General features: G+C 44.8%; 1 protein-coding gene across 3 annotated transcripts in view; it reads right to left on the bottom strand.

The window, feature by feature from the left end:
• Window positions 1-26,634, bottom strand: part of LOC125454992 (dedicator of cytokinesis protein 2-like) — a 1,138,509-nt gene that overhangs the window by 268,384 nt on the left and 843,491 nt on the right. For all 3 annotated transcript variants that reach the window (XM_059650434.1, XM_059650430.1, XM_059650433.1), the window contains one exon: window positions 17,703-17,761. In XM_059650434.1, coding sequence (XP_059506417.1) covers window positions 17,703-17,761 — 59 coding nt within the window. The remainder of the gene's footprint in view (window positions 1-17,702; window positions 17,762-26,634) is intronic.

Below are 26,634 nucleotides of genomic sequence, written 5' to 3'. Positions count from 1 at the left end.
CAAGAAGGCACATGGCATGATTTCCTTCATTGGACGGGGTACTGAGTACAAGATTTGGCAGGTCATGTCACAGTTGTATAGGGTTTTGGTTTGACCACATTTGGAATATTGCCTGTAGTTCTGGTCACCCCATTACCAAAAGGATGTGGATGCTTTGGGCAGGGTGCAGAGGGGCTTCATCAGGATGCTGCCTGGTATGGAGGGCGCTAGCTATGAAGAGAGGTCGAGTCAATCAGGATTATTTACATTAGAAATATGGAAGTTGAGGGGGGCCTGATTGAGGTCTCCAAAATCATTATAGGTATAGACAGGGTGGATAGCAAGAAGCTTTTTCCTAGAGTGGGGGACTCAATTACTAGGGGTCATGATTTCAAGGTGAGAGGGGAAATGTTTAAAGGAGATATGCGTGGAGAGTTCTTTACGCAGAGGGTGGGGGGGTTGGCCTGGAATGCATTGGCAGCGGAGGTGGTAGTGGCTTGCACGATAGCATCATTTAAGATGTTTCTAGACAGATACATAAATGGGCAGGGAGCAGAGGGATACAGATCCTTGGGAAATAGGTGACAGGTTTAGACAGAGGATCTGGATCAGCACAGGCTTGGAGGGTCGAAGGATCTGTTTCTGTGCTGTAATTTTCTTGGTTCTTTGTTCTTCTTTAGGCTAAATTTGCAGACATTCTGTTGCCTTGTAGTGTAATCATTGAAGAAATGTGGGACACACCAGTCAAGTCATGCATAGAGAGCTGCCACAGCCAATGAAAATGAGAAACCAATCTGTTTATCTTGCTGTGATATTGGTTGAGGGTAGGTATTTGTCTGAAATAACTCCACAAAGGCCTGAATCCTGTCACCCAGTCACCCCTCATTTACATGTGTATTGTTCTTGACACTGGTCTGGCTTCCTCAGAGGCAGCTCTCAGAGTGAACAGAACCTCTGACACTCCTGTTGCTATCTGACAGCCAGGGCTCCCTGATTAGACCAGGTTAACAGCCCTAATCAGGGCACTTATTTACTCTGAAATCCACCTGGCTAAGCTCACTACAATCGCAAATCAGGATGCTGGGGATAAGTCCGTTGTCTTTCTGGAAAGTACCCACCGCAGAGGCTTGGCTTGACATTCCTCTGAGGGTGTAGCAGTCCTTCAGTACTGCCCTGATGGTGCCAACCTCGACTTTATGGTCAAATGACAAATCCAGGACACCACTTCAAGGATAACCACAGCCAAAGGACAAGGAGATACTGAGTAAAATCTAGTCTGGTGAAATAGCATCAGAGCCTCTTCATGAAGGGTAATGAAAGCATTAATTCCAGATTGTTTTATGAAGAGAAGAGTGAGCAGTTTAGGCCTACACTCACTAGAGTTCAGAAGGATGAGAACAGTTCAAAATGAGGTATATATAATGCTGAAGGGATTTAACAACAGAGGATGCTTCCCCTGATAGGGCAACCTAGGAAGAGAGGTCATAGTACGAAGTAAAGGCAGATTTAAATTAGAAATGAGGTGGAGCTACTTTTCCGAAAGTATTGTGAATCTGTGGAATTCACCATCCCAAACTGCAGTGGGTTCTGGGACACTGAATTAATGTGAGGAGGAATAGACAGATTGTTAATTAGTAATGGGTCGTGGGGTTATGGAGAGAGGGCAGAAAAATGGAGATGAAGCTGAGAGAAGATCAGCCATTAAAAAAGGGAATTGCTGGTAAAGCTCAGCAGGTCTGACAACATCCGTAGGAAAGAAATTAGAGTTAACATTTCAGATTGAGTGACCTTTCCTCAGAACAGTTCCAAGGAAGGGTCACTCGACGCAAAATGCTAACTCTGATTTCCCTGTACATATATTGCCAGGCCTGCTGAGCTTTTCCAGCAACTTGTATTTTTGTTCCTGATTTACAGCATCCACAGTTCTTTTGGTCTGCATAAGATCAGCCATGATCGTATTAAATGGAGGAGCAGGCTCGAGGGACTAAATGACTAGCTGTTGCTCCCAGTTCTTATGCAGAATCCATGAGGGTGGAATAGTTTAGGTCCATGGAAGGAGCACAGTTCATGGAGTCAGAAGTCAAAGCACAAATCAGCTGTGATTTCAAATCTCACCCCAGGACATGACAAAGTAAGATCAGCTGAAGTCTTAGCGTAGCAGGACTGAAGCAGGACTCCACTGTTGCGGTGTAATATCTTTGTGGGACACACTAAAACTCTCTACAGTGTGTTGAAAGTAGCACCATAGGCAAATGCGTTGTCAGATTATGTGGGGATTATAAAGTAATTTTGAGTCAGGCAGCATAATGCAAACCACTCCATAATGTCCCAAATGTCAGGGAGCACTTCACCATGTTATCATGATGCAAAATTATATCTGATAAACACCTGTCTGCAGCTTGAATTAGATGGTGAATCAAAGTTACATTTGACATTAGTGCCCACCTGGGCCTCTTTCAGTTTCATCAGCTGCCATTTGCTGTCTCCTTAGACCACAGAATTTTTCAAGAGGGATCCATTACAGTTCGAGGTGTCATCAATCAGTAATTGGCTGACTTTTGTAGTAGTTTGCAACATTTTTCAGAATTTACAGCACAAAATAACAGCAACATCAAGGGGGCAAAATAAAGGATCCCCTTGCATGCAAACGGAGGAGGAGGGACATGGAACAAAGAATAAAGAACGATACAGCACAGGAACAGGCCCTTCGGCCCCCTGGACTGTGCAGACACATGTTGCCTTTCTAAACTAAAAACCTTTTGCCTCTATTCAGTCAGTATCTCTCTATCCCCTGTTTATTCTGTCAAGATGCCTCTTAATCATTCCATTGTACCAACCTCCACCACATCCTCTGGCAGCTCCGTGTTAAAAAACGTACCTCTCACATCTTCTTTAAACATAGAAAGTAGAACGTAGAAATGTAAAGCACAAGAACGGACCCTTCGGCCCACAATGTTGGGCTGAAAATGACACGAAATTAAACTAATCCCTTCTGCCCACCCTTGGTTCATATCCCACCATTCCTTGCATATTCATGTGCTTATCCAAAAGCCACTTAAACGCCCCTATTCTATTTACCTCCGCCACCAGCCCCGGCAGCGCGCTCCACACTCCTACCATATTCTGTATAAAAAAAAACCTGCCGCTCACATTTCCTTTGGACCTGAAATCTACGTCTACTAGTAATTGACATTTCTAACCTGGGAAATCTGACTGTCCATTCTACATTCTATCCATACCGCTCGTAATTTGGCAAACTTCTATCAGATCAATGGCAACACAGCAGACTCCCACAAAACCGATGTGACAATGACAATATGTTGCCATTGTGCACAATGAGGCGCTGTTGGATGAAAGGGAAACAGATTAAAAAACCCGAATGAAATTTGGACAATTAAGCATGGCTGCCCTTGTCAGACAGTTATCAGATTACTGAAAACATATCCCAGAGTTTACTGGTCAAAAGGGTGCTGCCACATGTCTGACATTGTTTGAAGTGAAAACTGGACGAAAAGAAAAGGTGCCAGTCCAAGACAACTCAAGATGGAGCTAGAGGAACACAGCAGGCCAGGGAACATCAGAGGAGCAGGAAAATCAGAGGAGCAGGAAAAAGCAGGGGCAGGACCCTTCTTCAGAAATGGGGAGGGGAAGGGAGCTGGGAAATTAACAAAGAGAGGAGGGATGGGGCTGGAGAAGTGGGTGGGATGTTGGTAGGTGAGTACAGGTAGGGAGATCCACTGAGGGCTTTCCAAAGGGAGGAAGACAACTTCTTAAGGGTGGGCATCCTTGGAAGCAGTTTTGCAGGAGGGTTATAAGTCACTCAGAGATTGCAAGAACTGCAGATGCTGGGATCAGAGACAGCACACAATGGAGCTGGTGGAACACAGCAAGGACCCAGAAATTGTGATAGGCGCTACGGAAATTTCATTCTCCCAGCCCACCGATGATCTTGCCAGTCTATTTTAGGTTGAGTGAAATGTATCAGGAAGGGACAAGCAAGAGGGAAAGGAAATAACTTGACGATTAGAGGAAATTCTAGACTTTGAACTGTCTATCTGATTTATCAGCCTGACCATTGATAATAGACATTGGTTCTGTTCGAACATTCTTTGTTAGCTAAGAGATATATTTCAAGAGAAACTGGACCAGCTATCCCATCAGGGAGCGAGCTGTATCTTACTCACTTTAGATGTAAAATGCATTAAATTTATTCATTTTAAATGCACAGGTTTGCTTTGTTAATAGCCTCTCTTCTGCAATGACACTGAGTAATGAGTTCCTTTACTCCCTCCTGCAGTCCATTCATTCAGTGTAACCTTGCCTGATTCTCATTTAAGTTTCTTATTCGAGCTTTTCAGGATTTCATATTCACTTTTTTTTAGAGAAATGGACCGACAGTTGACCCATTCCTGAGGCGAGACCAATCTTTGGTTACAACATCTGTATTCGCAGTGCGCACGAAACGAGACAAATCAAGGTATAAAGCGCCCTTGCAGTGTGCCATTGTATTTAAGCATCATGTGAAGAGGCGAGTAAATGGCTTTGTTGTACACTGTGTTGCAGAATGATTTATCAAATTTACCAGCTGGTTTTAAGCTGCTGAACTGCACAAGTGTGGACACTGAAGGCAAGTGATAGAAGAGCAAATGCCAGGCTTCACTTCCTCAGCGATGGCAAGATTATTTAGGGCACGATCGGCTGGACAGGATTTTGTAGCGGCTTCCTATCTCGTCTTATACTGCCTGGATTCACATAACCTATTGAAAATGATGACATTAACCTGTAAACTGGAAAGCAAGCTCCATTGCACACAAACTATTTATGTCTAGTATGAAAAAGCCTCGATTTAAAGCCTCGATCTTATTTTCAATCCCTCCTTGGCTTCACCCCTCTCTATCTCTATAACCTCCTCCAAGCCTATAAACCTTTGTGCTTCTCCACTTCTGGTTTCTTGCAGTTTTTCCTTCCTGCACAATTGGTGTCATGACTAAAGGACTTTTGCAGTCCTAAACTCTGGAACTTCCTCCTGAAACCTCGCCCCGCTTCACAGTTCTCTCCTCTCTTAACATGATCCTTATAACTTGCTGCTTTGAGCTAGCTTCTCATTATCTGTTTAGAGAATCGAAAGACCAGAAGAACAGAAATAGGCCATTCAGCCCATTGAGTCTGCTCCATCATTCGATGAGATTACGGCTGATCTGATAATCTTCAGGAGCAAGAACAAAGTTAGCTCAGCAGATCTGGCAGTACCTGTGAAGGCAAAAATAGACTTAACATTTCGGGTCTGGTGAGTCTTCCTCAGAACTTCTATTCTCAAACAAGTTCTGATGAAGGTCCACCAGAATCGAACAGTAACTCTGTTTTTGCCTTCAAGGATGCTACCAGACCTGCTGAGCTTTTACAGCAACTTTGGTTTTGCTCCTGATTTACAACATCCGCAGTTCTTTTTGTTTTTATCTGATAATCCTCAGTTCCACTTTCTTGCTTTTTACCGCATTATCTTTGGATTTCCTTGTGAATTAAAAAACCGGTCTATTTCAGCCTATCCACACTGTCCAGCTGACTCATGATATTGAAAGCCTTTATCAGATCTCCTGGCAGCTGCCTTCTCTCCAAGGAGAACAGTCCCAATTGCTTTGAGCTATCCTTCTAACTGAAGTTCCTCATCCCTGCAACCATTCTTGTAAACCACTTCCGCCATCTCTCCAATACATTCACACTCTTCCCATAATGCGGCACCTGGAACTACAACAATACATGAGCTGAGGCCTAGCAAGTGCCTTGTAAAAGTTCAACATGACCTCCTTGCTCTTGTACTCGATGCCCAAATTATAAAGCTGAGGATAGGGAATATTAACTGTTCTCTCTACCTGTTATGTCATTTTGATTCACATTCATACCCAAGTCACTGTTCTTCTTTCTTTTCCCTTTATTCATTCATGGGGTGAGGGTGTCTCTGGTTGGGCCAGCATTTATTGCCCACCCCTAATTGGCCTGAGCACGGTTCAGAGTCAACCACATTGCTGTGGGTCTGGAGTCATATGGAGCCAGACAAGGTAAGGATGGCAGTTCCCTTCCCTAAAGGGCATTAGTGAACCAGGTGGGTTTTTTTTTACCTCTGACATTTGACAATGGCTTTATGGTCACTATCAGACCCTAAATTTCTTTTTTTTTAATTGAATTCAAATTCCACTATCTGTCATGGCAGAAACGTAGGTCCCCAGAGGATTACTTGAGTGCTGGATTTACAGCCTGGTAATAATATCACTCGGTCATTGCTTCCCCACAGAGGACTGGAAGGTCGATGGTTGGACAACATGTCATGATGTTCCACTTACCATTTGGAAGACTCCATAATCAGGTTGATTTCATTGTGCTATACCACTGTATACTCTACACTGGCAAAACAAAACAAAGTTAGAAGACCTCTTTGCAGAATGTCTCCAGCCATGATACAAGCTTGAATGGCCCACCGCTCTCTAAACTTTTCCTATAAAATCTCATTTAAACTCTCGACCTTCATCTCACTCAACACTGCAGCCCCCCAGGGATGCATCCTCACACCCCCACCTGTTCTCACTGTACACCTACGACTGTGTCGCCAAATTCCAAACGAATGCCATCGACAAGTTTTCTGAAGGCGTCACTGTAGTGGAATGGATATCTAACAATGACGAGTCGAAATACAGAAGGGGGACAGAGGATACAAAAGTGAGATGGGGGCTTGGTGACGGGGTGCAATGAAAACAATCTGTCTCTTAACGTCAGCAAAAGTAGAAAACTGGCCTTCGCCATTAGAAAGAAAGGAGGAGAACATCTACATCAATGGAGCTGAGGCTGAGAGATGACAAGCATCAAACTCATCACAGTGACGATAACCGACGACCTGTCCTGGAATTCCCACACAGATGCGACAGTAAGAAGACACAACAATGCCTCTTCTTCCCCAGGTGGCTCAGGAAATTTGCTATGTCCATAAGGTTCCTCACCAACTTCTACAGATGCATTATTGAAAGCATACTTTTCAGGTGCATAACAGCCTGGTACAGCAACTGCCCAGCCCAGGACTGTAAGAAACTACAGAAGGTGGTGAGCACAACTCAGACCATTACAGAAGTCAACCTTCCATCCATGGACACTATTTACATGGCTTGCTACCGTGGAAAGGTGGCCAACATCATCAAAGACCCTTTGCACCCCGGTAATGATCTCCTACAACCTCTTCCATCAGGCAGAAGGTACAGAAGCCTGAACACATGCACCAGCAGGTTCAGGAACAGCTTCTTCCTGGTCATGATCAGACTGGTGAATGGATTCTCCAACCTCAAATAATGTTACCTTTATGTGTCTAAGTCATTTTGATCCGTACCTCCTTTGCTTGCTGTGATCTGCCTGTACCGCTCGTAAACAAAGGTTTTCACTGTATTTTGGTACATGTGACAATAAAATCAATCAATCAATCACACTGACACATTTCTGCTGTTGTTCTGCTCTACTGTTCCAGTGAAGATCATTATAAACTTCAGAAAAGGCAAGTCATTTTTCAATTCAACACTTTACTCGGTTTTGGAGTTTTTTTTTACTTTACTGTTTTTGCAAATTTTAAACTATGAATTTTTATTTCCCTATTTCTCCTCTTGTTTTCTTTTCTTTTGGTAGCTGCAAAATTTTTGCTTATTTATTTACTGAATGCTGGCTTCGCTACCTGGGTCATCGCTAATTGCCCCAGAAGGCAGTTAAGATTCACAAGCTTCAAAATCTCCCCTTCCCCCACCGCATCCCAAAACCAGCCCAGTTCCTCCCCCCCGCCACCACTGCATCACAAAAACAGCCCAGCTCATCCCCTCCACCCACTGCATTCCAAAACCAGCCCAGCCTGTCTCTGCTTCCCTAACCTGTTCTTCCTCTCACCCATCCCTTCCTCCCACCTCAAGCTGCACCTCCATTTCCTACCTACTAACCTCATCCCACCTCCTTGACCTGTCCATCTTCCCTGGACTGACCTATCCCCTCCCCACCTCCCCACCTATACTCTCCCCTCCACCTATCTTCTTTTCTCTCCATCTTCGGTCCGCCTCCCCCTCTCTCCCTATTTATTCCAGAACCCTCACCCCATCCCCCTCTCTGATGAAGGGTCTAGGCTCGAAACGTCAGCTTTTGTGCTCCTGAGATGCTGCTTGACCCGCTGTGTTCATCCAGCTCCACACTTTGTTATCTCTTTGTCCCCATAACCTTCGATCCTATTCACCTCAAGTGCTCTATCTAGCCGCCTCCTAAATACATTCAATGCTTTGGCATCAATTAGTTCCTGCGGTAATGAATTTCACAGGTTCACCACTCTTTGGGTGAAAAGAACATCTCCTCATCTCCGTCCCAAATGGTCTACCCCGAATCCTCATACTGTGACCCCTGGTTCTGGGCACACCCACCACCGGGAACATCCTCTCTGCATCTACCTTGCCCAGACCTGTCAGAATTTTATAAGTCTCTATGAGTTTGCTCCTAATTTGTCTGAACTCTAGCAAAAAACAATCCCAACCAAGTCAATCTCTCCTCATATGTCAGACCCACCATCCCCAGAATCAGCCTGGTAAACCTTTGCTGCACTCCCTCGAGAGCAAGAGCATCCTTCTTCAGAAAAGGAGACCATAACAGCACACAATATTCTCGGTGTGGCCTCACCAAGTCCCTGTATAACTGCTACAATGCATCCCTGCTCCTGTTCTCGAAACCTCTCACAATAAAGGCCAACATACCATTTGCCTTGATAATGAAATGTGAGGCTGGATGAACACAGCAGGCCCAGCAGCATCTCAGGAGCACAAAAGCTGACGTTTCGGGCCTAGACCCTTCATCAGAGAGGGGGATGGGGTGAGGGTTCTAGAATAAATAGGGAGAGAGGGGGAAGCGGACCGAAGATGGAGAGAAAAGAAGATAGGTGGAGAGGAGAGTATAGGTGGGGAGGTAGGAAGGGGATAGGTCAGTCCAGGGAAGACAGACAGGTCAAGGAGGTGGGATGAGGTTAGTAGGTAGGAGATGGAGGTGCGGCTTGGGGTGGGAAGAAGGGATGGGTGACAGGAAGAGATAATGGGAACTGCAGATGCTGGAGAATTCCAAGATAATAAAATGTGAGGCTGGATGAACACAGCAGGCCAAGCAGCATCTCAGGAGCACAAAAGCTGACGTTTCGGGCCTAGACACTTCATCAGAGAGGGGGATGGGGAGAGGGAACTGGAATAAATAGGGAGAGAGGGGGAGGCGGACCGAAGATGGAGAGTAAAGAAGATAGGTGGAGTGAGTATAGGTGGGGAGGTAGGGAGGGGATAGGTCAGTCCAGGGAAGACGGACCACAACTTTCCCCCCACAGTGATCGAAAACGCCCTTGACCGCGTCTCCCGTATTTCCCGCAACACATCCCTGACACCCCGCCCCTGCCACAACCGCCCTAAGAGGATCCCCCTCGTTCTCACACACCACCCTACCAACCTCCGGATACAACGCATCATCCTCCGACACTTTCGCCATTTACAATCCGACCCCACCACCCAAGACATTTTTCCATCCCCACCCCTGTCTGCTTTCCGGAGAGACCACTCTCTCCGTGACTCCCTTGTTCGCTCCACACTGCCCTCCAACCCCACCACACCCGGCAACTTCCCCTGCAACCGCAGGAAATGCTACACTTGCCCCCGCACCTCCTCCCTCACCCCTATCCCATGCCCCAAGATGACATTCCACATTAAGCAGAGGTTCACCTGCACATCTGCCAATGTGGTATACTGCATCCACTGTACCCGGTGCGGCTTCCTCTACATTGGGGAAACCAAGCGGAGGCTTGGAGACCGCTTTGCAGAACACCTCCGCTCAGTTCGCAACAAACAACTGCACCTCCCAGTCGCAAACCATTTCCACTCCCCCTCCCATTCTCTAGATGACATGTCCATCATGGGCCTCCTGCACTGCCACAATGATGCCACCCGAAAGCTGCAGGAACAGCAACTCATATTCCGCCTGGGAACCCTGCAGCCTAGTGGTATCAATGTGGACTTCACCAGTTTCAAAATCTCCCCTTCCCCTACTGCATCCCTAAACCAGCCCAGTTCGTCCCCTCCCCCCACTGCACCACACAACCAGCCCAGCTCTTACCCCCCACCCACTGCATCCCAAAACCAGTCCAACCTGTCTCTGCCTCCCTAACCGGTTCTTCCTCTCACCCATCCCTTCCTCCCACCCCAAGCCGCACCCCCATCTACCTACTAACCTCATCCCACCTCCTTGACCTGTCCGTCTTCCCTGGACTGACCTATCCCCTCCCCACCTCCCCACCTATACTCTCTCCACCTATCTTCTTTACTCTCCATCTTCGGTCCGCCTCCCCCTCTCTCCCTATTTATTCCAGTTCCCTCTCCCCATCCCCCTCTCTGATGAAGGGTCTAGGCCCGAAACGTCAGCTTTTGTGCTCCTGAGATGCTGCTTGGCCTGCTGTGTTCATCCAGCCTCACATTTTATTATCATGGGTGACAGGAAGAACAGGTTAGGGAGGCGGGGACAGGCTGGGCTGGTTTTGGGATGCAGTGGTGGGAGGAGAAGAGCTGGGCTGGTTGTGTGATGCAGTGGGGGGAGGGGGCGAACTGGGCTGGTTTTGGGATGAGGTGGGGGAAGGGGAGATTTTGAAGCTGGTGAAGTCCACATTGAACCCATTGGGCTGCAGAGTTCCCAAGCGGAATATGAGTTGCTGTTCCTGCAACCTTCGGGTGGCATCATTGTGGCACTGCAGGAGGTCCATGATGGACATGTCATCTAAAGAATGGGAGGGGGAGTGGAAATGGTTTGCGACTGGGAGGTGCAGTTTTTTATTGCGACCCGAGCGGAGGTGTCCCAATTTACAGCCATTCAGATAGTAATCTGCCTTCTTGATTTTGTTTCTGAAGTGAATAACTTAAATTATACTGCATTTGTTTTTGATTTGCCCACTCACCCAACCTATCAAGGTCATGCTGTAGGATCTCTGCATCCTCATCACAGTTCACCCTCCCACCCTGCTTGATATCATCTGCAAATTTGGAGATGTTACATTTTTTTCTCTCGTCCAAATCATTAATATACATATTGTGAATCGCTGGGGTCCCAGCACCGATCCCAGTGGCGCCCCACTAGTTACTGCTGCCAATTTGAAAAGGACCCATTAATTCCTACTCTTTGTTTTACTCTCTGCCAAACAATTTCCTATCCATCTCAATGCACTTCGCCCAATCCCATGTGCTTTAATCTTGGACATTAATCTCTCATGTGGGACTTTGTCAAATGCTTTCTGAGAGTCCAAATATACTACATTGACTTGCTCCCCTTTGTCAACTCTACTAGTTACATCTTCAGAGAATTGCAACAGATTTGTCAAGCATGATTTCCCCTTCATAAATCCTTGATGACTCCGTTTGATCTTGCCACTGCTTTCTAAATGCTCTTCTATAAAATCCTTGACTATGGATTCGAGAATATTCCCCGCTACTGATGTTAGGCTCATCGGTCCATAATTCCCTGTTTTCTCTCTACCTCCCTTCTTAATTGCCACCTATTAGGCCTGAATGTCTTCCAGGTCATGCCATATGTAGGCATAGACTGCTTCAATATCTGATTAACTGTTAACAGAACTGAACACAGTGCAATCATGAGTGTGTTTTCCTGGCTCTGAACCTATCACGAAATAGCTGAAGGTGGCTAGGTTGAGCACACTGTCCTGAGAAACCCCTGGAGTGATATGCTGGAGATGAGACCACTAATCTCCAACAACCACAGACATTGTGCCATTACGGCTCCTTTCAGCAAGGAGTCTTCTCCTGATTCCCAGTGACTTCAGTTTTACAAGAACTTCTGATGTCATATTTAGCCAAATGCACCTTGTGGTCAAGAGCAATCACTCTCACCTCACCTCTGGAATTCAGCACCTTTGTCCATGTTTGAACCATCTGGAACAACATCTCGACCTGAGTGACCCTGGTGGAACCCAGCGAGTAGATTAATACTAAACAAATGCTGACGGATGGCAATATCAGAGACTCTTTATGCCACTTTGGTAAGGGTAGGCTGATGAGGCAGAACAAAGAACAAAGAAAATTACAGCACAGGAACAGGCCCTTGGGCCCTCCAAGCCTGCACTGACATGCTGCCCATCACAACTAAAACCCCTTACCCTTCCAGGGACCACTTCCCTCTACTCCCATCCTAGTCATGTATTTGTCAAGACGCCCTTTAAAAATCACTAGAGTATCTGCTTCCACTACCTCTCCCGGCAGCGAGTTCCAGGCACCCACCCCCCTCTGTATAAAAACATTTGCCTCGTAGATCCCTTTTAAACTTTGTCCCTTACTCCTTAAACCTATGGCCCTTGGTAACTGAGTCTTCCACCCTGGGAAAAAGCTTCTGGCCGTCCACTCTATCCATGCCCTTCATAATCTTGTAGACGTTTATCAGCCTCCCCCCCTCCTCCATCATTACAGTGAGAACAACCCAAGTTTCTCCAACTTCTCATCATAACTAATGCCCTCCATACCAGGCAACATCCTGGTAAATCTTTTCTGTACCTTTTCCAAAGCCACCACATCATTCTGGTAGTGTGGTGACCAGAATTGAACACAATATTCCAAATGCAGCCTAACTAAGGTTCTATAAAGCTGAAACATTACCTGTCAATTTTTAAACTCACTGTCCCAGCCAATGACGGTAAGCATGCCGTATGCCTTGTTGACTACCTTTTCTACCTATGTTGCCACTTTCAGTGACCTGTGTACCTGTACACCCAGATCCCTCTGCCTGTCAGTGCTCTTAAGGGTTCTGCCATTTACTGTATATTTTCCATCTGGATTAGACCTTCCAAAATGCATGACCTCGCATTTTTCTGGTTTAAACTCCATCTGCACCTCACAGCCCAAGTCACCAACCATTCCATATCCAGCTGCATCCTTTGACGGTCCTCATCGCTACCTGCAATTCCACCAACCTTTGTGTCATTGGCAAACTTACGAATAGACCAGTTACATTTTCATCCAAATCATTTATATCTGTTACACAAACAGCAAAGGCCCAGGAGGAACGCCACTCGTCACAGCCCTCCATTCAGAAATGCTCCCTTCCACTGCTACCCTCTGTCTTCTGTGACTGAGCCAGATTTTCATCCACCTTGCAAGCTCACCTCTGACCCTGTGCAACTTTCACTTCTGTATCAGCCTGCCATGAGGGGCCCTGTCAAAGGCCTTACTGAAGTCTATGTAGATAACACCCACTGCCCTACCCTCATCGATCATCTTCGTCACTTCCTCAAAAAACTCAACCAAGTTAGTGAGGCACGACGTCCCCTTCACAAAACCATGTTGCTGCTTGCTAATATGCCCACTTATTTCCAAGTAGGAGTAAACCCGGATTCATACATCATAGAATCCCATACAGTGTGGAAACAGGCCCTTCAGCCCAACAAGTCCACACCAACCCTCAGAGCATCCCACCATAAGCCACACATCCCTGAATTCTACAGGCAAGTTGGCATGCCAGTCCACCTCACCTGCACATCTTTGAACTGTGGGGGGAAACCAGAGCACCCGGAGGAAAGCCACGCAGACGCGGGGAGAATATGCAAACTGCACACAGACAGTCGCCTGAGGGAACAGTGCTTGCCACTGAATCGCCATGCCACCCTTACAAGAATCCTCTCCAATAATTTCCCTACCACTGATGTAAGGTTCACCAGCCTGTAACCTATCTTTGAATGAAGGAATCTCCTCTGTTAATTTTGAACTGTCTAGTCTTTTGCGGACAGGACATACCTGGGAAGTTTTCCACACTGTCAGGTAAATGCTATTGTTACAGTTGCACTCGACTAGCTTGGCTGGGTGTACATCCTGTCCTGGAGCACAAGTCTTCAGAAATGCCTCTGTGATATAATTAGCATGCATTCTTTTTGCTGAAAACTGTGTATTCCACATGAAGTTCCATTACTTTCTCTCAGTCTTTTTATATTGCCTTCCCCTGCTCCTATATTTAACACTCAATAATTCCTTGCTTAATAATTTTCTGTTATTTTCCCTTTGTCACCATTCAAGGGGCACCTGGATGAATCTGTGAATGGGAAGGGAATGGAGCGATACTGATCCTCTGAGTGAAGACAGTTTTAGTATAAGAGATAATGGGAACTGCAGATGCTGGAGAATTCCAAGATAATAAAATGTGAGGCTGGATGAACACAGCAGGCCAAGCAGCATCTCAGGAGCACAAAAGCTGACGTTTCGGGCCTAGACCCTTCATCAGAGAGGGTAATGGGGAGCGGGAACTGGAATAAATAGGGAGAGAGGGGGAGGCGGACCGAAGATGGACAGTAAAGAAGATAGGTGGAGAGAGTATAGGTGGGGAGGTAGGGAGGGGATAGGTCATTCCAGGGAAGACGGACAGGTCAAGGAGGTGGGATGAGGTTAGTAGGTAGATGGGGGTGCGGCTTGGGGTGGGAGCAAGGGATGGGTGAGAGGAAGAACCGGTTAGGGAGGCAGAGACAGGTTGGACTGGTTTTGGGATGCAGTGGGTGGGGGGGAAGAGCTGGGCTGGTTGTGTGGTGCAGTGGGGGGAGGGGACGAACTGGGCTGGTTTAGGGATGCAGTAGGGGAAGGGGAAATTTTGAAACTGGTGAAGTCCACATTGATACCATTAGGCTGCAGGGTTCCCAGGCGGAATATGAGTTGCTGTTCCTGCAACCTTCGGGTGGCATCATTGTGGCAGTGCAGGAGGCCCATGATGGACATGTCATCTAGAGAATGGGAAGGGGAGTGGACAGTGGACAGTTTTAGTATAGATGGGCAAAATGTGTCAGTGCAGGTTTGGAGGGCTGAAGGGCCTGTTCCTGTTCTTTGTTCTTCTTGTCATTTGGTTTGATTTGATACATTCCTTATCACATGTTATTTTGTTACAAAAGATAATGAAAATTGTAGTATAGTGTCGCCATTCTCCAGTGCCATCTTATAACACAGAAAAATAAACCAAAGCATAGAATATAAAGGCAGAAAAATACACGGATAAAGAAAAAGTATTCAGCTTTACAGTCCACACGTTAAGCGTCATTGAGATGTACAGCATGGACAACAAACCCTTCAGTCCAACTTGTCCATGCTGACCAGACATCCTCAATTAATCCTGTCCCATTTGCAAGCATTTGGCCCACATCCCTCTAAACCCTTCCTATTCATGTATTCATTCAGATGCTTTTTAAACATTTTAATTGTACCAGCCTCCACCACTTCCTCTAGCAGCTCATTCCATACACGCACCACCATCTACATGAAAAATTTGCTCCTTTGATCCATTTAATTCTTTCCCTCTCACCCTAAGCCTATGCCCTCTATCTTTGGGCTCCCCCACCCAAAGGAAAAAACAGGATATTCACCCTATCCACGCTGCTCATGATTTTATAAGCCTCCAAAAGGTCATCCCTCAGCCTCCGATGCCAGACAGAAAATAGCCCCAGCTTATACAGCCTCTCCTTATTGTTCAAAACCGCTAACCATGGCAACATCCTTGTAAATTCTTTCCCGAACCCTTTCAAGTTTCACAACATCTTTCCTACAGCAGGGAGACCAGAACTGAACTCAGTATTTCAACAGTGGCCTCACCAATTCATGTCACAGCTGCAATATTACACCCCAACACCAAGTGTCAATACACTGACTAATATGTCCAAGGGTATGCAAAATGCCTGCCTTCTTTGCTCCCTTCAGCCTAGATTTGCACTGAATGAGGACATAAACCTTTGAATTAAGGAATCTCCTCTGTTAATCTTGAAAACTGCACTTTGGAAAACAATTTGCAGCATTCTTTTTTTAAAATCAATCCCATTTCCTAGCCTTGAAAACCTGAATTTGGTCTATCATTAGCACAGATGAAGGTATGGGATTTTCATGGTTGTGTTACCAGACTAGTAAACCGACTGGCCTGGATTAATGATCTGAGTGTAAAAGGTTCAAGTCCCAACACAACAGCTTGAGAATTTAAATTTAGTTAAATAAATCTGGAATAGAAAGCTAAGAAAGTGCTGAATTGCTGCAAAAATCCATCTGTTTCACTCATGTCCTTGTAGGGAAGAAATTTTCAGTCACTCATACAATCTGTTATCTCTGACTTCATATCCATTGTAACATGATTGACCCTGAGAAAGCCTGGCAAGTCACTCAGTTCACAAAATCATTGAATTAGCACGGTTAAGAAAGAGGCCATTTGGTCCATTGTGCCCATTCTGGTTCTCGGAATGCACATTAACTTGCTGCCATTCTCTCACCTTCTCTATCATCCAGCTTGTTCTTCCCTTTCAGATAACAAATTCAAAATCCCTAATGAACAGCTTAATTATAAGACCTTAATATAATAATATTTAGTAGCAGAATTGGACTATTTGGCCTGTTGAGTCTGATCCATCATCTCATCATGGCTGATTTGTTTCTCAATCCCATTGTCCTGCCTACATCCTGATCTCCTTAGTAATCAAGAACCTATCTATCTCTGTTTGAAGTATACACAATGATTTGATTCCCACAGCACTCTGAGGCAATGAGTCCCACAGATTCACTCCTCCTCTAGCGGAAGAAATTCCTCCTCATCTCAGTTCTAAAGGACCACCCCTTCACTCTGAGGCTGTGGTTTTGGATCCCAGTGTCTCTTGCCAATGGAAACGTCTTCTCCACATCCATTCTCGCCAGGCCTCTCAGGTTTCTGGAAACTTCCATCAGATATCACCTTCCAAATTCCACTGAGCACAGAATCAGAGACCTCAACCACTCCTTGTATGACAAACTCTTCATTCATTGGGATCATTCTTGTAAACCTGCTCTAACGTCAACACATCCTTCCTCATATACTGAGCCCAAAACTACTCACATTGAGCCTCCCTCCAATGCATTCTGAGGCAGTGTATTCCACAACCTGTCTTTCACTATCTTCCTTCTCAAGGGTAATGATGTTAGGTATGGACAATAAGCATTTGGCTTTATCAGTGACAAATACCGTGAGTGAGCTACAAGCTCACAGACGTAGCAGGTGGTTTATCTGAACCAGGTAGTCCAGGTTAGATTTAGACCCATGCTATTAATCCTCAGAGATAAAATATGTATTTTAAAATAATTTTAAATGCAAATAATAATTATAATTCTAGTCTAATTCTAAACACCAGACACAGACTCACAAGTCCATTACGAATGCCTGGCTGAGTTTCAGTACTGAGTACTGAAAAAAACACTGTAAGCCATAAGCAACACCATCTATGATGATGATTTGTGAGCAAAGCAGTTTAGGATTGCAAAGAAGTGAAATGTAGCATTTGATCATCCTGTACCAGTCTCTGTACCAGCATCTACCATATCAATATAATCTGTAACTCGTTGCTAATATGCAATAAACATATTCCAAATGATGTGAAGAGGCTCTTCCAATTAGTTTTCCTTCGCTATATTGGGCTAAAAGAGGATGGAGGCAGCAACTTTCACCATGGACTGGAATGCCCACATGGCACAGTAGTTTTGTGGATTTGTGTTGACTATTCACACTAAAAAAGGTGCTATATAAATAGAAGTCATTTTTTTGCCTTAATTTTCAAAGTCACCTACAGATAATGAAAGTGATAAACCAGAAGAGGCATGAAACGGACACAGATTTACAGTGGTAGATTGGAAAAAGTAATGAGAAAGTCCTGAGCCTACCAAGACTGTACCACATGTCCCGGATTGCAGCCCCGATCACACCTCTCATGTCTCCGTACCTGTAGAATATAGGGAGAAAATGTCAGACAATGCATTCTTAAAATACTACAAGTTCTTCTGCATGAAACACTGAAGAGTGTATTGGATGATTATCTGGTTAGAAATAGTGTGCAAGAGAATGGGGAGAAGGCAGGAGATTGACACTGAAAAATGATGTTTGTTTAGGAGCTGGTGCGAGCACAATGAGGAAAATGGTCTCATATAGTCAGAGAGTAATACAGCATCGAAGCAGGCCCTTTGGCCCAAACTGGTCCATGCTGACCATGGTGCCCACACTGCTGTTTCCAATTGCCCACATTTGGTCCATATCCCTCGAAACCCTTCTCATCCATGTCCCTATCTGTATTTTTTTTAAATGTTGCTGTTGTACCTGCCTCAATCACTTTCTGTGGCAGCCCATTCCTTATACACACCACTCTCTGCATGAAGATGTTGCCCTTGGGTCCTTCTTAAATCTTTCCCCTCTCACCTTAAACCTTTGCCCTCTAGTTTTCAATTCCCCATCTCTGGGACAAAGACTTCATGCATTCATCTCATCTCTGTCCCTCATGATTTTACATACTTCAATAAGGTCACCCCTTAATCTCCTACATTCCAAGGAATAAAGCTGTATCCTGGGCAACCTCCCCCTATAACTCTGGCCTACTAGTCCTGGTAACATCCTTGTAAATCCTCTTTGCACACTTTCCAGTTTAACTGTGTCTTTCTGATATCATGGTGACCAAAACTGTACACAATACTTCAACTGCGGCCTCACCAACAATTTATGTAACTACAACGTAACGTCCCAACTCTTATACTCAGTGCCTCAATCAATGAAGGCCAGCATGCCAAACATTTTCTTCCCCACCTCGTCTATCTGTGACATCGCTTTCAACAAACTATGTACTTGTGCTCCTCGGTCCCTCTTGTCCACAACATTCCTCAGGACCTTATCATTTACTGTATAAGCCCAAACTTGGTTTGACTTTCCAAAGTGCAACATCTCACACTTGTCTATATTGAATTGCATTTGCCCATCCTCAGCCATTTCCCCATCTGATCAAGGTCCCTCAGTAATTTTTGATAACATTCTTCACTATCAATGATGCCTCCTAATTTTGTATAATCCACAAATTTACCAATCATGCCATGTACATTCACAACCAATTGTTTATGTAAATAACAAATGAAAAATAACAAAGGTCCCAGCAACGACCCCTGTAACACAGCACTAGTCACAGGCCTCCAGTCAGAGGAACAACTTTCAAACATCACCCTCTGCTTCCTACCATTGGGCCACTTGAATCCAGTTAGCTACTGCTACCTGGATCCCATGTAGCCTAATCTTCATGATTAGACAAGGACGTGGAACCTTGTCAAAGGACTTACTAAAGTCCATACAGACAACATTTACGATCCTACCTCATCTACCTTCTCAGTTACCTCTTCGAAAAACTCTAAAAGATTTGTTGGACATGAGCATGTGCACAAATCCATGCTGACTATTCCTAATCAAACCTCCTGTCAGTCTCTGTTTTGCATGATAGCTATTCTGTGATTCAGTGAATGAACCCTGGCATGATAATTGCAGAGTCTAACTGCATTCCATCTGCATATATGTTGGGTTAGGATTTTGTTCACTCTTATGTAATTTCTCACGTGATTATGTATAAAACACTGGTTTAGTCTTGCTTGGTGTTTTGCATCCAGTCCTGGAAACCATACTTTCAGACAAGTGTGAAGGCATTAGAGAGATTGCAGGAAAAATTGCAAGAATGTGGATGAGAGTTTCAGTTGAGTAAATAAATTAGAGAAGTTCGGATGGCTTTCTTTGGACACAAGGAGTTCCACAGAAGATTTGATAGGGGCATTCAAATTCATCAAGAGTCTGGGCTTAGTAGAAAGGGAGGACTTGTTCTCATTAATAGAAAGATCAAGCACATGGAGATACAGATTTGTAATAATTGGTTGATTGTAAAGCACTATAGATCCAAGGAGAAACATTTTCATGCAGAGAGTGGTTAAGATCTGGAATGGAATGAATGCAGGGTTGAATTCAGGGTGTCAAGAGGGAATTGGATTGTTGTCTAAAAGGGTAGAGTTACAGGGAAGAGGCAGGGCGAGGCACCATTGCTCAATCCAAGAGCCAGCACAGGCTCATTGAGTCATACAGCATGGAAATGACCTTTCAGTCTGACCAGTCCATGCCGACCATAGTCTCAAACTGAACTACTGCCACATACCTGCACTTGGCACTGTCCAAACACTTCTTATGCATGTACTTATCTAAATGTGTTTTAATCACTGTAACTGTACCTGCATCCACCAGTTCCTCCGGAAGCTCATTCCACACAAGAACCACTCTCTATAAACAAATTGCCTCTCATGTCCTTTTATTCGAATTCTTTTCTCCTCTCACTTCAAAAACATGCCTCCTAGTCTTGAAATTTCCAGGGAAAAGATCCCTGCCATTCATATTATCTACACCCCTCACCATTTTGTGAACTTGTATAAGGTCACCTCTCAACCTCCTACACTCCAGTGAAAAAAACCCCAGCCTATCCAGCCTTTCTTTGTAACCCAAACCCTCCATTCCCAGCAACATCCTAATATATCCCTTCTGAACTCTCTCCAGCTTAATAACATCCGTTCACTATTAGGGTGACCAGAATTGGACACAGAATTCTAGAAGAGGCTTCACCAACATCCTGTACAATGTCAACATAATTTCCCAACTCTTATGCTCAAAAATCTGAGTAATGAAGGCAAGCGTGCTAAATGTTTTCTTCACTACCTGTCTAGGTGTGATGCCAACTTTACAGAATTATGTACATGAACCCCTAAATCTCTCTCCAATCCAACACTACCCAAGGGCCTATTTGTAATTGTATATGTCTTGTCTTTGTCTTTCCTTCTTCGACTCCATGGGTTGAATGGTGCTGTCACAACTCTGTGGTATAGTTTTTGCCTCGTCTTGACCTATAACTAGTCATGAATTTAGAACATAGCAAGAAAAAAATAGTAAATAGTTCAGTTCTTCATTCCCATGGTGCTTCAGGGTATGGATCATATTTAGAAAGAAAATGCATTCTTAACAAGGAAAAGGGTTGTTTTGTTCACAAGGAATGATGCGTAAGAATATCATGAAAAGAAATGGGATGATGAGCTGAAGGTGACAAACACGGTGACCATCTGGCGCATTGTCGGGAAGTAATGAATTTCTAGGAGTCTCCTTTGCAATAATTTTAATCAGGAAGTAATCAATCATTATGAATGAAAATGTATGATTATGTACTGTAAAAGGTCCTGAGCATTGTTGTATGGATTATAGAGAGGTGCTGACAAGAACAAAAGGATCTATAAAGTTTTCGGCTATCCATACACAGAAAATCAGGATAATCTATGGAGGCTCAACGGTTAGCACTGCTGCCTCACAGCACCAGGGCGGGGGCTTGATACTGACCTCGGGTGACTGACTGTGTGGAGTTTGCACATTCTCCCCGTGTCTGTGTGGGTTTCCTCCCACGGTCCAAAGATGCGCAGATTGGGTGAAACGTCCATGCTAAATTGCCCAGTGCATGGAAATACAGTTTAGGAGGATTAGCCTGTGATAAATACGGGGTTATGGGGATAGGGTGGGAGACCGGGTCTAGGTGGGATACTCTTCAGAGGGTCGGTGCAGACCTGATGGGCCAAAAGGCCTCTTTCTGCTCTGTAGGGATTCTGTGATTTTGTAGTTTGATCTGCTTAGACATTGAGAGGATCAAAATATGATTGAGCACAAGAATGTAAGAAATAGCAGCAGGAACTGGCCAAAGAGCCCCTGAATCTATTCGGCTGATTGTCTACCTCAAAATCACTTTCTAGCTCTGTCCTCATATCCTCTTATTCCTTGAGTACTCAAAGATCTCATCTTGAATATACTCCACAACTGGGCATCTGCTGTCCCCTGGGTGAAAGAATTCAAAGGATTTATGATTTAGGAGCAGAAGTAAACCATGCAGCTGCTTGAACTTGCCTCATTTTCAATATAATCATGTTGAATAAAGCCGTGGCTTTGACTTCAATTTCTCGCCAACGCTTTGCCAAGAATCCAACAACCCACCGACTTCAAAATATTCAATATTTATTATTCATTCACAGGATGAGAGTGTCATTGGCTAGGCCTGCATTTATTGCCCGTCCTTAAGAGCCAACCCCATTGCTGTGAGTCTGGAGTCTTATGTAGGCCAGACCAGGTGAGGATGGCAGTTCCCTTCCCTAAAGGACATTCATGAACCAACTGTATTTTTTCCTTGGCAAATCAACCAATTCACAGTCATCATTCAACTCAACTCCAGATCCTTATTGACCTGAAATTCCACCATTTGCCATGGCAGGACTCAAGCCTGGGTCCCTAGATTAACAATCCATTGAACATACCATGAGGCCATTTATTCCCCTACCTCAGCTTCTGTCTGAGGAAGACAGCTCTCCAAACTTGTGACCCCTTGAAAAAGAAAGATTACACTTTGTCTTTATCTTAGTGCAATTCTAATCTCTCCCATAGCAGAAACACTCTCTGAGCATTCCACCTGTCATGACCTCATAAGAAACCAAGGTTCAATACTATCTGCTCTCTGATGAAGTGTCTAGGCCAAAAACGTCAGCTTTTGTGCTCCTGAGATGCTGCTTGGCCTGCTGTGTTCATCCAGCTTCACACTTTGTCACCATCAATACTATCACTGCTCACTTTTCTCAATTTCAATTGATGCAGGCCAAGTAGTGAAAGACTCCAGCAAACTGAAGCAAAGTGGTGTTTGGGAGTCCTTGTTTGACAACCTCAAAAAACTAGCCTCCAATTTCAGGAGCTAATTGGGAAGGCAAATGGGATGTTGGCCTTTATTTCAAAGGGAATGAAGTATAAAAACATTCTTCCTAGCAGTCCCCATCTGAATTTCAATGCTCAGGATAAACTAGCGGTCAGCTATGGTGTGACACTGGCTATTGATTGACCACCATTTTCCTGATGACTGATGTCAAGTCAAATAGCATGCAGCTCCCCCTCTTTTCTCTCTTTCATGACTTGAAAAAATAGTGATTCATTTGCAAATTTCTAATCCACTCGGAATATTCTAAAATCCAGGGAATTTTAGCAGATCACAACCAATACATCTTCTATCTCTGTAACCACCTTTTCGATGGAGTGAAATCCCAGGAGATAATGGCGGCACGGTGGCTCAGTGGTTAGCACTGCAGCCTCACAGCGCCAGGGACCCAGGCCCAATTCTAGCCTCGGGCAACTGTCTGTGTGGAGTTTGCACATTCTCCCCGTGTCTGCGTGGGTTTCCTCCGGGTGCTCCAGTTTCCTCCCACAGTCCAAAGATGTGCAGGCTAGGTGGATCGGCCATGCTAAACTGCCCGTAGTGTTCAGGGATGTGTGGGTTATAGGGGGATGGGTCGGGGTGGGATGCTTCAAGGGGCGGCATGGACTTGTTGGGCTGAAGGGCCTGTTTCCACACTGTAGGGAATCTAATCTAATCCAATGTTAATATAACTGGCGAATGACACATTCTGCTCCAGCCAATCTTGCATAATTCAAAATGACCTAATTTTCAAATCTACCTTCACCAAGGTATCCCTCCAAATGATTTCATTACCTTCCTGTTTTCTTTAAAGCATTATTTTGCACTTAAGTCCAGAAATCACAAATAGAAAGTGAATTTGCAGTGATCTTAGGAGAGGTGATATTATCGCTGGACTTATTCAGTGACCCAGATAATGCTCTGAGGATCTGGGCTCGAATTGTGCCATAGCAGATGGTAGAATTTCAATTCAACAAAAATCTGGAATTAAGAGTCTAAAGATGACTGTGAATTAATTGTTGGGGAAAAACCCATCTGTTTCAGTAATGTCCTTTAGGGAAAGAAACTGCCCTGCTTGCCTGATCTGGCCTACATGTGACTCTAGACCCACAGCAATGTGGTTGTACCTTAACTGCCTAATGGACAATAAATGCTGGTCTAGCCAGTGATGCGCATATACCATGTTTTTTTTATTAAAATTCCATGTTATGATCACTCTTCTCCAGAGAATTACACTGTATGAGATTACCAGTTAACTCAACCTTATCATTCATGATCATATACTGTTCAAGAAAACAGCCTAGAATGTACACTGCGACATTATCTTTCAAACTGTTTGTGCTGATTTGTTAAATCTACATGAAAATTAAGGCCTCCCAAGATTATTACATTCCTTTTATAACATGTTTTCACTACAGAGAAGAAGGTTGAGAGGTGACTTAATTGAAACATATAAAATAATCAGAGGGTTAGATAGGATGGGTAGGGAGAGCCTTTTTCCTAGGATGGTGACAGCGAGCACGAGGGGGCACAGCTTTAAATTGAGGGGTGAAAGATATAGGACAGATGTCAGAGGTAGTTTCTTTACTCAGAGAGTAGTAAGGGAATGGAACGCTTTGCCCGCAACGGTAGTAGATTCGCCAACTTTAGGTACATTTAAGTCGTCATTGGATAAGCATATGGATGTACATGGAATAGTGTAGGTTAGATGGGCTTCAGATCGGTGTGACAGGTCGGCACAACGTCGAGGGCCGAAGGGCCTGTACTGTGCTGTAATGTTCTATGTTCTAACAAGTTCCTCTCACTCCTTGGCTCTTAATCTATGCATCAGCAGGGCTATATGAGGACGCCTATAGGTGGCTCTGCCACTATTTTCTGCCTTGTGACTTTTATTTTCCTATCTTCATTCAAGCTGAGTCTACACCCTAATCTTCTGAACCAAGCTCCCTCCTCACTACTGTTCTGATTTCATCATTTATCCTCAGGCTACCTCTTTGATTGCACCTTTCCCTTTAGTTCTGTTTTTTTGAAATGTTAAGCAATCTAGAATACCTCGCTCCTAACCTTAGGCCTACAGGATCACAAAATCCTCATGATGTAGAGGAACACATTAAGTCTGTCCTATCTGCACCTGCTCTCTGAGCATTATAACTTAGTGCTAATCTTCTGCTTTTCCCCATTACCCTGTTTACTGTTTCTATTTAAATAGTTATCCAATGCCCTCTTGAATACCTCAAGAAAACCTTCATCCAACATATTTCCGGGCAGCATTCCCATTAGCTTACTTTTCTTCTGATCACACCTCCAAGGTCTGTGTGAATGTGGTGCATAGCAGCGCCACAGAGATCGTTGTCTGGAGCCCCTTAGAAGGAACGTAGATTCCAGGTGGGTGGTATGGCGGCTCAATGGTTAGCACGGTTGCCTCACAGCTCCAGTGATCTGGGTTCGATTCCACCCTCAGGTAATTGTCTGTGTGGAGTTGGCACATTCTACCCACATCTGTGTGGGTTTCCTCCCATAGTCCAAAGGTGTGCAGGTTAGGCAGACTGGCTATGCTAAATTACCCGTAGTGTCCAGAAATGCGCAGGCGAAGTGAATTAGCCATGGAAAATGAAGGGTTACAGGAGTAGAGTAAGGGGATGGGTCTGGATGGGATGTTCTTCGGAGTATTATTGTAGACTCAGTGTGTTGAATGGCCTGCTTCCACACAGTGGAGATTCTACCATAAAGGTAGTGCATTCCATGTCCTAAGGGATCAGGGACACCATTGTAACATTAAGGGGAGCCGATGAAACTTTCTCTCATTGGAGATGGTAAATACTGATCCTTGTTTGACATGAATCATATTTATCAGCCCAAATCTGGATGCTGTCCAGGTCTATTTGCATCTGGATACAGACTGCTTCAGTCACTGAGGAAGCTGTTGAATCCAGCCTTGATCTCACCTCCGCTCACGCAAAAGGAGGGAATGAGGTTCTCCATCATTGCAAAAATCTATGCCTTCATCACCATACAACTACTTATCAATAATTGAAAGAACTGCAGATGCTGTGAATCAGGAACTTTTCAATAACATTTAGAAATCAAAATCATTTATCCTTTTATGACTCATTTAGTGTTCTGTCCTGTTCTGACTGCCTCATGTGTTCAGGCTAAGTGCATTTAATTTGAACATTTTATCCTATGCGCTGATTTGACCTTAATCACTAACGCAATTATTATCATTAAATCTCGTACTGTTACACTCTGCTGAGTGGGCTCAAATTATGTTATTGCTGTGTGGTTCAGGCTTTTCTCTTTAAATTTGTACGTTTCCCTTGCCTGAACCCTTTGCTCTGCTCTTTGCTTCGAAACTGTTCAGCGGGGCCAGGTGAAGAGGGGGGTGTAGCTGGAGCGCCAACAGAGCCTGAAGATAATGCGATGTTTAAGGTGGTGCCTGTTGCAGCCCAGAATCGAACAGTGCATGTGCCACACAGGAATAGCGTTTTGGAACAAGGAGCAGAGTTCTGCTGGCGGTTATGCTTGGGGCAATTGGGGCAGGGGTAGAGGGCAAGACCTTTCTTGAACTGGTCCATCCTGAGCTGTGAGACATTTTACAGTGCGATGACCAAGGCCTAGACTCATCTGTACACCCTTGGCCGCTCTGATGCCCGTAAGTGGGCAACCAGTGACTGCGTTATTTCCCACTTGGTCTCAATTTGGAGGCTGGAGAGTGGAATTCAGGAGTGGGGATGAAGCCTGGAAAGCCGACCCTGCTCAGCCCTCTAGCATCAATGAAGTCAGGACTTGCTATCTCCTTCAATGGCCTCCTTTCCACACCAGCTGTCACACCGTGAGATCTACTCCCTCTGTTTCTCACTCCTCCCTTGTCCTCACCATTGAGATTCCAGGCCCTTCTCTCCCCAGTGCCCTTTGTCTTGGACTTTCAGCTTGGCGACTGCTTGAAGGACCAGGTTAGCTCCAGTCAGTGAACCTTCAAAGACTACAGGGCAGCTGGTATTGGGAGACATTGGCAGGTGAAGATGGGGAATGGGGTGAGAATATGA

Source organism: Stegostoma tigrinum, chromosome 1 (assembly GCF_030684315.1).
Source record: "Stegostoma tigrinum isolate sSteTig4 chromosome 1, sSteTig4.hap1, whole genome shotgun sequence".
In the NCBI taxonomy this organism is placed as follows: domain Eukaryota; kingdom Metazoa; phylum Chordata; class Chondrichthyes; order Orectolobiformes; family Stegostomatidae; genus Stegostoma; species Stegostoma tigrinum.
Note: the sequence above shows the minus strand (reverse complement) of the source record. Positions and strands in the feature narration are given on the sequence as shown.